This window comes from Micrasema longulum, unplaced genomic scaffold (genome assembly GCF_059751315.1).
Source record: "Micrasema longulum isolate JH-2025_06_02 unplaced genomic scaffold, ASM5975131v1 h1tg002037l, whole genome shotgun sequence".
NCBI classification, from domain to species: domain Eukaryota; kingdom Metazoa; phylum Arthropoda; class Insecta; order Trichoptera; family Brachycentridae; genus Micrasema; species Micrasema longulum.
The window spans coordinates 49,924-63,975 of NW_028279205.1; the positions used below are offsets into that span (position 1 = coordinate 49,924).

The following is a 14,052-nucleotide window of genomic DNA, read 5'->3' on the forward strand; positions in this document are numbered from 1 at the left end:
GACTTTTTTATAAGTTTGTATGAAATGAGACTTAAAAGCACATAATAAAAGATAGATGAAAAATACACGCGTGTAAAATAGAACCAGTGGCCTTATTCTGCAACTAATTTTGTTTCATATCGTATGTGAGGGAAAAAGAGCGAAATACAATTTTGATTGCGTGGATGAGATGTAGTGAGATGGATACATGACGAACAAAATTGTGACTGAATTTGGCCGAAAATCTTGTTTCAGTTTTGGCTCAAAACCTTGATTTGATTTTAGCTGAAAACCTTGTTTCGGTTTTAGCAGAACATCTTGTTTTGTTTGGAGCTGAAAATCTTGTTTCGGTTTTAGCTGAAAATCTTGTATCGGTTTTAGCTGAAAATCTTATTTTCGGTTTTAGCAAAACATTTTGTTTCGGCTTTGGCTAAAAATCTTGTTTCGGTTTTGGCTAAAAATCTTTATTTGGTTTTAGCTGAAAATCTTGTTTCGGTTTTGGCTAAAAACCTTGCTTTGATTTTAGCTGAAAACCTTGTTTCGGTTTTAGCAGAACATCTTGTTTTGTTTGTAGCTGAAAATCTTGTATCGGTTTTAGCTGAAAATCTTATTTTCGGTTTTAGCAAAACATTTTGTTTCGGCTTTTGCTAAAAATCTTGTTTCGGTTTTGGCTAAAAACCTTGCTTTGATTTTAGCTGAAAACCTTGTTTCGGTTTTAGCAGAACATCTTGTTTTGTTTGTAGCTGAAAATCGTGTTTCGGTTTAAGCTGAAAATCTTATTTTCGGTTTTAGCAGAACATTTTGTTTCGGTTTTGGCTGAAAGTCTTGTTTCGGTTTTGCTGAAATTCTGTCACACACAGAACTGTATTCGTCATATATGCGGGCGGACAAGCAGAGAGTAAATCATCATCAAATCCTTATTCACTCACAATGATGCATAGGACACTGCATTGGTACACCAATCACAGAGTATTTTGATATTTGTTGTTATTTCATATGAAAACAACATGAATGTAAGATGATGATCCTTCTTACGTTTTAGGTGCCAATGTGAGGACAATGAACTACTTTAGTGTTTTACCACCTTTAAAAAAAAGTATTTAACGCCGACTTTCCCGGGAGTCGAACCCGGGACCTCGAGCATGGTATGCTAATGTGCCAACCATTACACTACGAGGCGGACTTTTCTCCATTGGTTTTCTTTTAGACGAGAGTATACGTACAGTATAATAAATATGAAAATGAATAAATGAAAATTTACATATCAAAATAAATAAATAAAAAATATTTAAGTCCGCTTGTGGTCCCGTAGCTATAGTCCTTAAAATATAGCTTGATTAGAATGACAGTTGTCAGCAAAAGTGAGGACATAAGGAGTGATTTATATTGACACACAAAAAATCATTCGTATCTTGGCGTGTTAATTATTTTTGTTAATACAATGCTTGACATTTAAATCAACATAATTATATAAAATCAGCTTTAAAACTAAAAAAAAACTAAACCAAACCTAATTATTACGACGTTCTTACAAGGTTACACCATTTTGCAAAAATGCTAGAGATGGGACAAATTGATCAATGTAAATCAATCGAATAAAAAAAATGATTAATTTGTTATTGTTTATGAAAAAAAGTATTTAATGTCTTATTTTTTAGCAAATAATTGTCTTAAACACTCTATAATAGGCTTGATTTTGGATTTTTAAATAAATTTTCGGAAACTCATGTTTGCATTAAAAAAAACCAGATAAAATCGATTTGATCGGTACATGATCGATCAGTGATCAATATTTCCCATCATTAGTGACATTAGTTTGGTAGCTGTCATTTTAATCAATCTACATTTTAAGGACGTGGACTCAAAAGTCCAAGGTTTGCACCTCACCATAACTTGGGTCCCGTTTTCTAACAGTGAGTTATTTAAAACTAATGGCCAGCAAAATTGAAATATTTTGGTAAATCATAAGAACTCAAATGTTTCTTTTCTTTAAAAAAATAAATTCTTTTTGAAAAAAATATGACTCACAACTTCCACGACGGGCTGGTTCTGCTTGGCGACTTCTTTGAGGTTGGTATTAATGTCGGATAACTTCTTAGCCAGTGCGTCCACTTTTTCTTTACACTCAGCGGCCAAAACAAAGTTCAGCGCTCGAACTGCGTCTTCTTGCTCTTCCTGAGCCTCGTTCAAGGCCACACGGAGCTCTGCCCTCTAGGAATAGGGAAATATCACATACTACAAATACCAACAAAATATATGAAATGGTTTTAGAAAAATTAATTGTATTTTCAAATCAGTATGGATATTGTGGAGAATTGTTTTCACTTAGCTTCAAAAATAAATTTGTTTAAAAAAATATTACGCTTTCACGAAAACAGGACATGATTGATCGTGACGGAACTCTGCATTCCAGATGAACTATCTGACAGATGTCTTACGCTTAGATCAGCAACAACTACGTCGAAAGGGAAAGTTATTATACCTCTACGCAAACAGCTCACTAAATTCAGCGAATGCGTATTTGCGGTCGCAGACCCTACGGCATGGTATGCTCTCCCAGCAGAGGTGCGAAACTGTGAGAGTGAAGTGATATTTCGGAAAAATTAAAACCCACTTGTTCTCTAAATCATTTGAAATGTGGTGACAAAGTACATTGTGTTTCTTAAATTACAAATTAAAAAAGTCAAAATCAAATTTATTTCTTTATATAATCACTTTGAAAAGCGCCATTGAGGTATTATATGACGAAAATAGCGCTATATAAGTTATCCATTATTTATTTATTTATTTATTAACGGACATTGTCCATGTATACAATTTATAAGGTTGAAATATTACAATAAAAGAATAGTTTAAAACATTTTTAAAAAAAAGAAAGAAGCATTGACAAACATAAGGGACATCGAGACAAGATCTGGACTATTTATTTAGTGCTCGTTTAAATTGTTGTAAACTTTAACCAAAAAAGTCCAGATCTTGTCTTGAGTTAACAATACGACAAAGGCGGGTTATAATAATAATAATCGTCAGATTCAGTTTCGTCTATGTGTTTTGACCTTTTTGTTTACTATTTGTGTGGGCAGTTATTTGCGCGTGGTTTTTTACGTTGTGAATCATATACAGTAAAACCTCGTTTTTACATTTCTAAATTTTACGTTTTCCCACTTTTTACACTGAAACATTAAGGTCCCATTTTTTCCATACATTCTCATTAAAATATCCCCCCAATAAACGTTTATGTGTTTTTCATAACCCCGGTTTTACGTTAAAATTTTTCAAAATCTGTCAAAAGACAATGAGCCGCTCGCCGCCGCATGAATGGAGAATAAAATCGAGGCAAATAAAAAAATGTGTAAATTATTGTCTCAAACTGAATTCAAAGTAGGTGCAGTGTAATTGACCATTTTGTTTAAGTGTCTAATTTTGACATTTTACTAAATTGTGACATGCAGTTGACACATGTTTAGAAAGAATTAAATCTTTACATCAATAAATTACGATGCAGAAAGTTTAAAAATTTGACAATAGAAATATTATTTGAAGTTGTAAACATATGTGAAAAAAAGACATTTAAACCGTTATCATAAAAGTGTGAAATATTTTTGCCGCGATGTAAATGACAGTTGCCAATGCAATGATGCGTTTTGGTAGGAATTCGATTATCAATTTTAAAAAAAATAATAAATGCTAAAAAATATTTTTTTTACTGATCAAATTGTTCATTTCAAACGTCCTTTGACTCCATACCATGATTTTGGTTTCTGTGGATTCTTCGGGAGTTGCCGGCACAGGAGTCTCCGTCTCAGCAGGCTCGTGTATTTCCGATATAATGCCGGCCACAAACTCTATCCTCTTCTTGACATCGGGAACCACGAGGTCGATGGCTCGCATAATGGCTTGGATCACGTCCGCCTCCAGCGGCCCGTGGTTACCTAAGATTAATTCAATATTTTTAACAAACAACCTCGTGCCATTTATAAGAAATAATAATGGTGTCTGGCAGATATAATTATTTTATAAATTATCCAATTGTCAGACTACACCGGCTCGGAAATGAGCAGCGAGAAATTTATGTTTCGTTTTTCATTGTCGGTATTTAGAGAAAAAATTCTACGGCTATAAAATCAAAATAATTTACAATAAACTTACCTGGTAACACTTATATTTTTTAATTTTAATTTTTCATACACATTTAATTATGTACATACCTACCCACTTTCATTCAGTATTTTATAATTATATCTATTTCTATAGTATATTATTTATGTAATGTTATGAGAAGCTTTTTTAATTATTTATTGTGGTTTATTGTATAAGTACCTATATATACTTGTAATATCATAAAACTGTTCGATTTAAATTTTATACTAGTCATGTAAAAGCCCTCAGGGCGTACAAAGATAATACTGTTGAGCGGGTGACAAAATGTCACGCCTTTCCAGCAGAAGGCCCCAGGTCAAAAAGGATCAAATAGTAAATACAATACACAAACCTGTCAGGGTATCGTATAGAAGAGATTGGAGGGTATTTCTTCCCACTTCATCAGCCATGTCATACACCGGGAAGATGCTGACTAGCTCCTGAAGCACGTACTGTCGCCGACTGAACTGGACAGGTTGCTCCGCGGCGTCGGGGTTCGGAGACTCGACAAGGCTGGAAAGGAAATAGATAGGGGTTTGATGTCACCCCACAGATAAATAAAAAAACTAATTGAACACACGGCAAAGTGGTAGGTTTATTTTTATTTTTTATTATTAAATTTCATAAAAGTACATGTTTTTTACAAATTCTATACAGATCTACTTTTACACATCTCGTAAATTTTATCACTGTAACTCTCCAAAAAAAGAGACTAACTCTTGTGCTTAGAGAGTGACTTACACTGTTGAAGTTGTTTATTTATAAGAGTTTATGTAATTTTAAATATACGGGTACACGAGGAAAAAAATAAAAACATAGGATGTATAAAGAAAAAAAACATAAAACAATAATACATACATACTAATTAAAATTTAATGTAGTTTTTACACGTGTTCCAAAAATTTCTTTAGATTTACTTTAAAGTTATTTATCGATATATTACTTTTAACAGTTTTTAGTTCATTGGGAAGATTATTATAATTTTTACACCTCTGAAGACAAAGCTATTTTGATAATGACTTGTGTGGAATTTGAGAATTTTAATATTATTTTGGCATCTGAGTGACTTATTCATCTCAAATTCTTTTTTTTTTCTTCTTTATAAATTTGTATAATGGAATTTATTTTATAAAGAGTGTCTACTGTATGAACCTTAAATATTTTATACAGAATTTCCGTATTGAATGTTGAGGGTTTAATATATTGGCATATGCACTACCCCATTCTGCAATACCATATTGTTACAAAGATTGTACAATTGAGTAATAAGCTATTTTTAAATGATTGATTTTTAAAATATTCCTTAATCTAATAAATATGTATATACATTTTCTAATTCGTTTTACTAGTTCACTAATATGGTCTTTCCATTTTAAGTTTTGGTCTATGTATACACGGTCTATGTAAGACCGAGAAAAACATGGCATGACCAAATTCAACAAACACTTGAGGACAGATATGTCAAAAGTCGGAATAACCCTTGTATTAAGCCTATTTTCATTTCTAGTACTCACGCTCGGACATATCCCGAAAAGATGACCAGCTCCGGAAGGACTTGCTCCAGGTGATCGGTGTCCTGGATGGAGTGGAGGTGCCTCACTAGGTGTCTCCAGTACCAGGTCGACTCCTTGCTCAGATCGTACGCCGGGATGAGCTTCAGCTGAGGGTCCGTCGGCAACCATTCCAGAAGCTCGGTTATCTGCTGATGCCTGGGGAAATTCATAAAATATTGATTTTCAATTTTTGGACAAAGAACTCGGCATGAAACTTGTTACAACAGAGAGGGAGAACATGGGTTAGTGACCTGTGACTGGCTGATCTTAGTGGCCACTTTACACACTGTTTAAATGCTCAAATTTCCTCAACGTTTCCATCAGTTGACTTTTGGGAAGTTCAGCTGTTTTAATGACAGCTCATAAGCCCTGTAAACACCAAGACTCGCATGTTCCCTTCTCAAAAGTGTATTCCCCGTAGTTTGTAATTTTATTTTATTTATTTTTATTTAAGAAGGTAAAACATAAACAGAAAATATAAAAGGAAAAATAATGAAACCCACTAAACCGCAAAACCGGCTTGTCAGCAGGTTTCTTATTTTTCCTTTACAAATAAAAACGTTTTAAAAAGTAATATAAACATTAAGAACTGAAAGCATACGTATTTTTAGACAAAATTTATTTACAAAAATTTAAATAGATGACTGTTAACATAAAATAATAATCAATATAAAGCCTTGTTACATATGAGCCGTTTAATTATTTTTTTCTTAAAAGTTTTGCCAACATTTTCTTTTAAGATCTGCTTAGGAATCTTATTGAAAATTTTAGTAATTGTATAATGAAGTGTTCTTTGGCCATACTTGTTTACAAACCTCGGTACTGACAAGCTTTCACGTTGTGCTAGCCTTGTATTATGTGTATGTAAATACCTTTTCTGGTAGTTACTATCAAATCGATATCTGTTAACAAATTTGAGCCATAGAATAGCATTTACGGACAGGCATCCTCGCTTTTTAAAAAGTTCGGGTACCTCTTCCTTATCAATTCTAGCTGATCTGTTAATTTATTTCAATGTGATCTTACTTGAACAGAGCCTGGAGGAGGTTCCCAGCGACGATTGCGGAATCCTTGGCCCCCTGGAGGTTGTCAAGCCTGATGGCGGCCAGGAGTTCCAGAACGTTCCCGTGGTAGGCACCCAGCCAACCGGGAATCAGCGCCGTCTCCACGACGCGACGCACTCGCGGACTGCGCTCAGTCAGACCCACCTGAGGAAACATACAAGTAATAACATTCGACAGATTATCATAGGTAGTGATAACTCATCATTTTCCTACTCTTACCCTCCTTCCTTGGCACTCAAAGGGCTGGTAATCATTTTGAGCAAATGTCAAATTTTAGTCGTAATTTCTATCTTTTATTTATGAATTGTTTACAGTACCGGCTATTGGAATTCTCGTGTCTTTAGTAGTATGCGATGCTATATTTTCTTTACAAAATTACATACAGTAAAACCTCTGTTTTACGTTTTTCAAGGAAGCAACAAAAAAAGTGTAAAACTGAGGAAAACTCTAAAGTGAAGAAATGAAAATTGTATGGAAAAAATGAAATTACATAAAAATATCATTATTATTATTATTGTGGATAACTTGTATAGCGCCATTTTTGTAATATAATACCTCAAAAGCGCTTTACATAGTGATTCTAAAGTTAAATAAATTTAATTGAAGCTTTTAAATTTGTTATTTAATTAAAACTATTTATTTTGTTGTCACATGCTACGGATTCATTCAAATGATTTAGAGAACAATTGGGTGTTAAGTTTTTTAAGTAGCTGATCTAAGCGTGGGACGCCTGTCAGCTAGTTCATCTGGAATGCATAGTTCCCTTAGATATTTCGGAGCAGAGCTGTGCAGTGATTTATACATAAGCCAACAGAGTTTGTATTCGACCCGCTGTGGAAAACGCAGCCAGTGCAACTCCCGAAGTAGTGGAGTGATATGACTGAACTTAGGGATTCCGAAAATAAGTCTCGCTGCAGCATTCAATACAGATTGTAGGCGAGTCATTTTGTTCATTGGTAGACCTGCATAGATACCATTACAATAATCGACTCTAGACACAACAAACGCATTTATCAATTGACGGGCGGCATCAACCAGCAAATATTGTACTAGACTATACTTAATATACTGCAGAAAAATTGTAAAAACTGTCATCCTTGGAGATTATGCATATTTACCTATGATTTAATTTAAAATATTTTGCTTTTTTTTTTAAATCAATACTATAGTGGTTTTTTTTAATTGACTTTTTAAAAAAACATGTATAAATAATTTCATGTAGGTACCTAACCTTAAAAACACGAAAATAAAAATTTGAATTTGCATAAAATGCATACAACCATTTTTTTCCTAAATATTGGGAAATTATATATTTATACGGTATCACTTTTTTTTAGTACGGCACTACAAAATTTCAACTGTCATTTACATCGCGGCAAAACTGTTTCACGCATTTATGATAACTGTTTAATCTATCTTCTTTTCACATTATGTTTATAAATTCTAATCATATTTCTATTGCCCAATTTTGTAACTTTCTGTATCGTAATTTATTGATGTAAAGATTTTATTCTTCCTAAACATGCGTCAACTGCATGCCACTATTGAGTAAAATGTCAAAATTAGACACATAAAACAAAATGGTCAATTACACTTACCTACTTTGAATTTAGTTTGAGACAGTAATGTACACATTTTTTTATTTACCTCGATTTTATTCTCCATTCACGCGACGACACGCGGCTCGTTGTCTTTTGACCGATTGAATGAGTTTTGAAATTTTTTTAACGTAAAACCGGGGTTATGAAAAACGTACAAAACGTCGATTGGGGGGAATATTTGAATGAGTATGGAAAAAAAAATGGGACCTAAATATTTTGATGTAAAAAGCGGGAAAACGTAAAATTAAGGAGCGTAAAAACATGGTTTTACTGTAGCTAAAAAACATACCTTTAAAATGTGCACTCTTTGCCTAACTTTGAGCTGCGTAACATTGATGGATGACACATAAAGAAAGGCAGCTTTTCTCACTGATTCGTCAACATCGCACAGGCGTTCCAGGACGTGAAGTAAGTTCCTCGGACTTTTGGCTAAGCTGAGCACAACGCCCCTGCAAAGATGAAAATCGTCATCAATATAATTATTTCCTTATCTGTACCAAATGGTGCGTAGGGCAATGCATCGGTAAACTCCATCTCCATAATTTTTTGCAACATGAAAGCAAGATGATTATTCTTACGCTTTAAGTGCTAGTCCAAAGACTAACAAATATTGCAGAGTAAAACATCATTCCCTTATTTATTTTATTTTATTTGGGATTTTTACAGCTATTACATAAACAAAATAAGTAGAAAAATCTTAACAACGCTAAAGCCAATTAAAAAAATCCACTGTAAATATAATGACACATAATATATAAGAAAAGAAGTTTAGTAATTGTATTTGTGTGACGTTTGTATTCATGTGTATGTGAATGTGTGTATGCGTGAATGAATGAGGGAGAGGATACATGTGCGTGTGGGAATGAATGAGGGAGAGGATGCGTGTGTGTGGGTGCGTAAGTATAAAAAAATAATTGTTTAAAACTTGTAAATTGTATTAAAAATGGTACAATAAAGAGCTTAGTAAAAAGTTAGAAACCTTTTTGTTAAAATTCAAATGACGAAATGATATAAATTGTATTTTTTTTTTTAAAGTATGTTAAATTTCAAAACAGTAATCTGAAAAAAAAAAAGCATTTTATTTAAAATTTAACTGACACACATCGAATGAATAATGTGCGACGAGTCCTATACAATACGGTAGGTAACCACAAAATGGAGTAAATACGAAATAATGACAACAATAAAATAAGGTTTGACAATACGCGATTCAAAACGAACACACAAATGCATATTCACACCTAATGGCGCATAGGGCATTGTACTGATGCTCCAATTGCGGTGTTTCTACATTTTTTTTGTTAAGTAAGAGAATGATAAGCAGTCATATATATATTTTAAATATTGCAGTGTAAAAACATTTTTATAAATATGCATCTCATGACTGTCGGGAATAATTGAAGTATAACGCAACACACCTTCTGACTGCGCCACTGGGGTCGCAAGACATGTGGAAGGCGTAAGCTCGGGTGACAGGATCCTCCTCATCAGACGGGTTCTGCAAGCGCTGGAGAGCCAGAACTGCTCGACACCGCACTGCTCCGCGAACATCCTAACAATTCATTATTGTTAGCAGGAAATAGGGTAATACGGTCAAACTTGGTTATTACGAGAAAGACGGGACCAGAATCGAAAGTCAAATATAATGGTAAGCTGTGCGTAATCGCTTATTTAGACGATTCGCCCCTGCCTCACACATACCTGAAGCCTTTCCAACTGTGTGTTAAGTATCTTATCGCAAAGGTCATCATCCAATGAGGCATCGTCACCGAGAGCCGAGAGAATCAAGCCCAACAATTGGCAAGCTCTGCTTCGAACGCCTTGACCAGCTACTGAAACACACTAGAAAAGGAAAAGTTTAATGTCTCCACCAGAGCTCGATACCCTCAAATATTACTCGACACAGGATGTGAATAGAGTAGACTTCAGTGGCGAATGGTGATTTTTTTTACAGGTAAGCTATAAAAAAAAATATATTTGTACCTACGTAGAAGGTACATAATATAATGCAAGTAATATACACTATAAATTGTCATTTTTCTGTGGTTCTGTGTGATACAACAACTCTCATCCATGAAATCAACTCAAACGACGTAACTTCGTGATAAATTATATTATATAGATATTTTATCCATTACTTTAATACATAACTCATTGAAAATAAAATAAATAATAGCACTATGAATTCAGTCGATATTCATAGAGGTGATATATATCATTGTCGATATTAGGTATTCAATTGAAATGTCAACTGGCCGAATTGTTCTAGAAATTAATAGTGCTAAAAACGGCCACGTCGAGCGCCATATGTCCTGCAATATGACGCATGAAAGTAATACTAGTCTTATGTCAAAAGTACCATCTCAAATAATAATATCCCTGAAGAAATACTGTTTGAAATACGGTTTTCCAAATCAAGAATCTTCAAATATTTTTTGTAATCTGCAAGTTTAATCTAGGAGAAAAAACCCGCACTGGGGTTAAGACATTCAAAATTTAGTATACTTATTTGTATGGAAAAATAAGCTGGAATAATCAGCTAGTTTCTTGGCTCACCGCAGGAGCTGGGCGCGCTTTATTTATATTAGGATAAAAATACAAACGGTGTAAATGATTAAAATAAATAGTCATTTTTTATTTGTTTTTCTGTAAATAAAGTTACAGTAAAACATTATTATGGTTATTTAAATATAATGGTAAGCTGCGCATAATCGCTTCTATACACGGTTCGCCCCTGGTAGACTTGTGTCCACATAATGTAAGTAATTAAATAAGTCAAAGAAGTAGCGATTACTCACATCAAATACCACACCGAAAATAAAGTGTAGGAATTCTTCGCCGGACGAAAGTGAGCTGCAAAAATTGGCCACGAACTGCATAACTCTATCGACGTTCCCATTGGCTTCCCCAAATATAAACAGATAATGAAGAGCATTAGTAAAGCTCTCGAGAAAAGCATCTTGATCGATCTGGAAACACACAAATAATAACAATACTGTATTTATGTAATAACTTATATTCACATATAAGTTATTAATTTATTTATTTTTTTTAAAAAAAGAAATATTTGCATTCTTATGATTTACCCAAATATTTAATTTTGAGGGCCATTTTCAACGAGTTATAAATAACTCACTATTAGAAAATGGAATCGAGTTGGGGTAGAGTGGGATTCGAACCACCGACCTTTGGTCCGTGAGTCCGAGACACTAGCCACAGGACCACAACCCGATTTAAAAATACTTGGTACACTTTCACTTATTTGTTCGGCCAATTATCGCTTTCACTGTCTAGTGGGCATCTTCAGACTGATGAATATTATACAGTGTAAGGATAATTTATATAAAACTAAATATTATCTTAAGTTTAGGTACATTAAACAATAAGTTGAATGAGATACAATACGCAATATTTCAATGGAACAGAGTGGGATAAATTATTGAAACATGTGCTGGCGGTGTACTTTAAGAGAGAATTCTATTCTATGAAAAACATTTATTGTTTTATTACAATGCACAGGGTCCAACTAAGGGGGCTAATGAGGGAGTCCTATCTGTAACGTTTTTGCAAAATGATGTAACCTTGTAAGAACGTCGTTAAAAATTAGGTTTACTTTACATATGAACATCTCTGCTGGCGAGCTCATACTAATGAATTAAGCCGCAAAATATTTTTCAGTCTACACTCACTTAGAAGGTTGCAAAAATTCTTACCCATTAGTACTAAATGCACTCTTGTACAAGCATTACTACCACCCATTCTAGATTACGCTGATGTTTCCATGACTGATTTAAGCTGTGAGCAACTCGATAAACTTGAACGACTTCAGAATACATGCAAAGGTACATTTTTGGTCTTAGGAAATATGACCACATTTCTGATTATCGTAGGCAACTGAAATGGCTCAAAATTAGACAGCGGAGAGACTATCACTCCCTCTTACTTCTGTTCAATGTACTTCATAGTCCTAACGCTCCTATATACCTGCATGAAAAATTTCAACGCTTATCAGTTCATGGTTTACCTCTCCGTTCTCATTCTCAAGGCACTCTCTTAATACCCATACACAATTCCTCTTTCTTCTCTAACTCATATAGTGTCCATGCGGCTCGACTGTGGAATCATCTCCCATCCACCATCAAAGATGTTACTACATTATCTCTGTTTAAATCACGTCTGAAAAAACATCTCCTTTCTCTTCCTTAATCTCTCCTCCTTTCCTTTTTCCTCTTTCCGCTTTTTTCCTTTTCCCCATTGAGTAATAGTTTTGATTTAAGGTAATTTATAAACAAATACGTTTATTTCTATTTTTATATATTTTTAACTTTTTAATCTTTTTTTTCTCTATTGAATATGTTCTGTAGCTTGAATTATAAAAATAAAACTTTTATTTTATTGGTTGGTTGGAAGAAATTGCCATTTGGCAATAAGCCCGCCAATGTACAAATAACATTATGTACAAAAAGTTAAATAAATAAATAAAGCTGATTTTATATATTAATGTGGATTTATGTGTCAAGCATTGTGTTAAAAAATTAACAGGCGAAATACGAATGATTTTTCACGTCAATATAAATCACTCCTTAGATGCTTGTACCCGTATGCAGAGACAAACCTTAAGGTGAGGTAAGTATATTCTTTTGTCTTCACCTTCGGGTTATTCTCTGCATATGAGATTAGAATGTACTTTCCTCACCTTAAGTTTTGTCTCTGCATACGGGTATTAGACGTAACTACAAAGTTATGTCGTCTCTGTCATTCTAATCAAGCTATATTTTAATGTGCGAATTACAATAGTATTATTGAAACTATTGTACGAACGTTACTCCATTTTCCTTAGGAATACACACCGTTTAATAAATATAACACACAGCTTACTTTTAAATATAACTTCTTCAACTCTTTTACGTATTTTTTATGTTGTATTGTATTGAATTGCACATTGTGGAAGATTTGAAAAATCTCAGGTATGTTTCGCTGTATGGGAAGTGCTTCTGGAAACTCTGACGCCGTGGTCGTGTTAATTGAAGTTCTTGTACTCATTATAATGGCGGTTATAAAATCAACGGCGAACTTAACGCTTCGAATGTGTTAACTAAACAAAACAGCACCAAAACTGTCACAATCTTGTCATAATCTTCCCGAACTGACAGTAATCACGACAGATCGCAACCGCCAAAACACAAAATTAAAAGTTTTGAATTTTGAACTATAGACAAAGGATATTTTTTTATAACTTTATGTTAATGTTGCCATTACAAAATTTGTGTTGAATAACGAAAAGCTAAAATGCATCTCGAATGTAAATAATTTCATTTCAGAAATGCATTGCAAATTGAAGACTAATTTACATATCATTGAATTTCTTGTTCTCCCTCTCAAAAATATTATTTTTACTATACCTACAAGCGTTTAGTGTTACTAGTAGTCGATCCCCATGTTTTTTAGTTCTAGCTAAAGCCGATAGAGCGGCTCACTAACTCGTATTTTGACACTTGTTTGTTTACGTTTTGTGAAAAGTTTGTTTTGTTTTTTCACCGAATATTCGTCAAAAGCTTCTATTTGTATTAGCTTTCGTGAATACTATTTTGTAATTCTAAAAGTGTAGTGAATTTTGTTTCCATTCATATTCGGTGTCTTCAAAGGGTAAGTCTTTTATTAGTCCGTATAATTTTTATTATTGCTACTCAAATGTCACCTGTCATCCGTTCACTT

At 33.7% G+C, this 14,052-nt stretch overlaps 1 protein-coding gene across 1 annotated transcript in view; it reads right to left on the reverse strand.

The window, feature by feature from the left end:
* Window positions 1-13,559, reverse strand: part of Cap-G (Chromosome associated protein G) — a 37,296-nt gene extending 23,737 nt beyond the window's left edge. The window contains exons 1-10 of the mRNA XM_088239001.1: window positions 13,216-13,559; window positions 11,136-11,306; window positions 10,039-10,179; window positions 9,756-9,889; window positions 8,627-8,786; window positions 6,699-6,880; window positions 5,634-5,828; window positions 4,472-4,632; window positions 3,727-3,911; window positions 2,008-2,190 (exon numbers count right to left, since the gene is read on the reverse strand). Coding sequence (XP_088095127.1) covers window positions 2,008-2,190; window positions 3,727-3,911; window positions 4,472-4,632; window positions 5,634-5,828; window positions 6,699-6,880; window positions 8,627-8,786; window positions 9,756-9,889; window positions 10,039-10,179; window positions 11,136-11,306; window positions 13,216-13,380 — 1,677 coding nt within the window. The 5' untranslated portion in view covers window positions 13,381-13,559. The remainder of the gene's footprint in view (window positions 1-2,007; window positions 2,191-3,726; window positions 3,912-4,471; window positions 4,633-5,633; window positions 5,829-6,698; window positions 6,881-8,626; window positions 8,787-9,755; window positions 9,890-10,038; window positions 10,180-11,135; window positions 11,307-13,215) is intronic.
* Window positions 13,560-14,052: the final 493 nt, after the last annotated feature.